We start from the raw sequence: 3,870 nt of genomic DNA on the forward strand, positions 1-3,870 counted from the left end.
TTTTGCGCAACATCACTTATCATTTTGTTTTTCATGTGACATCGTTCACGATTTCAAGAGATTTACTGATGTCTTGAGAGTGTGTATAAAATGTGATTTTTTCGCTCCCGTTGCAACGCACGGGCTTGTTTGCTAGTTCTAATAACACAAAAACCTTATTCTGATAACACCCAACGCCTATAACACCGGAACAAAACAAAAACGCCACCGCCCCGCCACACCCGCCACACCCGCACACTCCTCCCCCTCCGCCGACCTTACCTGCGCCGCCGCCCGGGCCCCGCCCCGCGACCTCCTTCCTCCGGCGCCCCCGCTCCCACCGTCCCCACCCCACCACCACCAGCCATCTGCCCGGCAGCCGGCGGAAATCGGTCCTCCCCTGCCCCGCCTTCTTCTCCCGCCCGCTGGCGCCGCACAGGCAGTGGCCCGTCCAACCTACTACCTTCGGTGGCAAGCCCCGCCCAGCAACCACTGGATCTGGTGGGATCCGGCTGCACCTCCCCTCGTCTCCCGCTCCTCAATGTCTCCGCCGCCACACGGGTCTCGGCCGCCCACCCTCCCCATGCCGCCCCGCCGGACGGCCGGAGTAGCACCGGAGGCGAGCCGCCCCTCCTCTCTCTCCTTTCCTTCTTCCTCCTCCTTACCCCTCCTCATACACTTCTTCCGCAGGAACTGCCATGGCCATCTCAAGCTCGCCCGTCGCCGCAGCTCTGGATTCGGCCGCCGTCTGCCAGATCCGCTCCAGCATGCAGTTCGCCTGGGTAACTCGATGAGGTGCGGTGCATTGCTGGGTTGCAGTTCGGGCTTCTTTTTTTTCCAGATTTTGCTTGTGCAAAGCATTGCAGTATGCATGATTTCCTCGATGCAGTGCGGATGGGTGCTTTGTTGCAGTATGGCCCCCGACGGCGTGCAGTACGTCAGTCACGTTGGTGCAGCTCGCTGGCGTGCGTGCAGTCCGTCGAGGTCCCATCCTCCTTCCCTGCGCGAGCACTACCGGCAAGGCATCACCAGTGCCCCTGTCCACTTCCATGGTGAGCTCTGTCGTGCGTGGGACTCTGGTGATCTGGCACGACCACCCCGACGAGCGGCTTTGGTCACTTGTTCTCCAGACAGTAGTCAACCATTATTCTCCGTACCGCTTTGGTCACTCAGTGCATCAGCTCCAGTCAGAAGGCGAGGAGTGGATTATGAGTGTCGACTGACCCTGCAGAATGTAACAACACCCATCATGATGTTATAATAGTCGCTCATAGCTCGCTACAGGAATTTTGCACATGGATACAGGCATCAACTGGCGGTTACTACTCTTAGACACACAAACGGATGTACATATTTCAGAAAAACCTTTTCTAAACTTGTCTGCACTTTCACTCTCCTTGGCACAGAAACAACAAAGATGAGCACGGGCCAAAGCCGGTCAGGGGGTGGCTGGACCACCGGGAGGATGCCCCGGTTAGCTGCTCGGCGCTACGAGGAGTACATTGGATGGACGGGCGTGTTGATCGCCGAGCATTGTACAGCCAACTGTTCTGTTTCTTACTAGTTTTGATTCAGTTTCATCGCTAGCTAGCTCTACACTGGACAGAGACACACATTCAGGCCACATCTCCCATGTAGTACAACCTTACTGACTTGCAAACAAGCAAGATTTCCACAGCGGTCGGCGGATGGATGGGTTTGTGCGTTTTATAGTCAGTTGACGGATATTCAGTTTATTTTATTTTTTATTGTGCCCGTGGAGATGTATGCATATATGTATCCATCCCAGAGTGTGGTCCGGCTACCCTGCCGATGAGTTGACACCATGGACAAAGCTCCCTTCTCCTGTTAGTTCGTCCAGCACATCAAGTGTGATTTCATTCAGTTCATGGGCTCCCCCTTGCGACAAGGACAAACACTCAAGACAAAGTTTTGCATTTTTGTAGAAGTTCATTTTGCCATGTGTAGTTGTTTATGTTTCTCGCGCGTGCAGTACATTGTGTTTTGTAAAAACATGAGGGATTACTTGTAAAACATGTTGCAAATTCTTGTACTTTTGGCGGTCAATTCAATGCGATGTAGTGCGGTGTGATGCAGTGTACTGCATTGTGTTTTGTAAAAATTAATGCAGTGCATTAGCATTGACTATGCAATTGAGAATCGTTTCTCAAAACATTATGGGGTTCACTAGCCTCGGCCGTTTAGTTCGGACACGTTTGTAAAAAAAGTTAAGTAAACGACAAAAATGTCTTGCAGCTTCCTTCATTTCATATAGTGGTTCACTTTTCCTTATTCTCTACGGCCTACTCTAGTTTTAAAAAAAGTTAGAAAAACAAAAAAAACTGATGCCGTTCACTTTGATACATGACACGGTGCACTTGCTCATCTATACGGTTCACTCGCCCGGTCTACGCTCGTAAAAAAATAGTAAGTATGAAAAAAGGCAATAGGAACTCGTGCGGTCCATTTCCAGTACTGTTGAGGTTCACTTTCGCTAGTGTTGTGGTTCACTTACTCTCAGTGTGAGGTGCAGAAAAGATGTTATGGAAACGACCAAATAAAGTAATGCGGTTCACTTCTCGCTACGGTTGCGGATCACTTACGCCCGATGTGAAGTGCACTCCACTTTCTCGTCCTTGAAAATACTACGTTTGAATAAAAGAAACCATGCAGTTCTCTTATCCGTATGATGCAGTGCGGTTTTTCGTCTGATGCAGTGCGGTTTTCAGTCGGATGAAGTACGCACGTTGATTTGGGTATCGCGAAAAACAGAGTGTCCGCTTTTCGGTAAATTCGAAATTCCTCTTAAACCGTAATGAATTAGAGAGCGTGTTCTACATGAAAAAGTTGCGCCTCGTCGATATCTTTCCAACGGCGTATCGTTTGAATCATTCCGACCAGCGGTTTGTAAATTTTTTGCGAAAAACGGCCGTTGCCACTCGTCGTCCACCGCACAATTTTCAAAATTAACTTAAAACCATAAGGAATCTCAAAAACATTTGACATATGAAAGTTGCGCCTTGTCCATAGCTTTTAAACGGTATATTACACGCCTTGTTTCGACAAACAGTTCAAAAACTGGAGCGAAAACAGTACCGAAAATTTGAAAAAAATTGAAAAACAGGATTCCGCGATTTAGTAAATTTGAAACTGCTCTTAAACCATAAAGAATTAGAGAAAACAATAGTTATGAAAAAGATGCGCCTCGATGATATCTACCCAACGGTGTATTATTTGCCTCATTCTGACGAGCGGTTTACAAAAAAACGCGAAAAAACGCTCGCTGCCACTCTTTGTGGGCCGCACCATTTTCAAAACTGCTCTTAAACAGTGAGGAATCTCGAAAAGTGTTCAACATGGCAAAGTTACGCCTAATCCATAGCTCTCCAACTATATATCACACACCTTGTTCCGATAAACGGTTAAAAAATTAGAGCGAAAACAGTACCGAAAAAACACTATGCGCAGTTTTTTCCGACACGAAGTTCACTAGTCTTTGTAATGCAGTGCTCTTGCTAAAGAAAGTGCAGAGCCCTCGCGTTGAGCATGCAGTGCGGAAGTGTTATAGGTGGGGGACAAGGGGAGGCAGCCAGGAAGCACCCCCAAGGAGGTCAAATCCTCCTTGGGCTCCTACCCTAGCCGCGCCCCCCTTCCTTATTTGTGCACGGGAGGAAGGCAGGGGGAGGTGGCGCACCCCTTTCCTTTCTCTCATGAGGAGGAAAGGCAGGAGGGGCCAACCCTTCCCCTTTCCTTCCCCTAGGGCCAGAGGCCAGGGAGAGGGCGCGCCAGCCCCATTGTTGGCTGCTGTGTGCCTCCCCTTGGCCCATTAGGCCCATAGACCTCCCCGGGCCTCCAAGAATCCCTTCCGGTGATCTAATGGTTACTCGGTAC

The 3,870-nt window shown here is 49.6% G+C and overlaps 1 protein-coding gene across 1 annotated transcript; it reads left to right on the top strand.

Moving 5' to 3' along the window:
• Positions 1-229: 229 nt before the first annotated feature.
• Positions 230-2,185, top strand: LOC123185201 (uncharacterized). The gene is made up of 2 exons (XM_044597173.1): positions 230-774; positions 869-2,185. The coding sequence occupies exons 1-2, from the start codon at positions 521-523 to the stop codon at positions 1,200-1,202; spliced, it is 588 nt and encodes a 195-aa protein (XP_044453108.1). The 5' UTR covers positions 230-520; the 3' UTR covers positions 1,203-2,185.
• Positions 2,186-3,870: the final 1,685 nt, after the last annotated feature.

The sequence above is a fragment of the Triticum aestivum genome, chromosome 2A, assembly GCF_018294505.1.
Source record: "Triticum aestivum cultivar Chinese Spring chromosome 2A, IWGSC CS RefSeq v2.1, whole genome shotgun sequence".
In the NCBI taxonomy this organism is placed as follows: Eukaryota; Viridiplantae; Streptophyta; class Magnoliopsida; order Poales; family Poaceae; genus Triticum; species Triticum aestivum.

Excerpts from the sequence above, each read along its gene's own strand:
- LOC123185201 (XM_044597173.1), top strand. The coding sequence starts at position 521 with ATGTCTCCGCCGCCACACGGGTCTCGGCCGCCCACCCTCCCCATGCCG. Across the intron at positions 775-868 it reads CGCCTGGGTAACTCGATGAG|TGCGGATGGGTGCTTTGTTG; the intron begins GTGCGGTGCATT and ends TCCTCGATGCAG.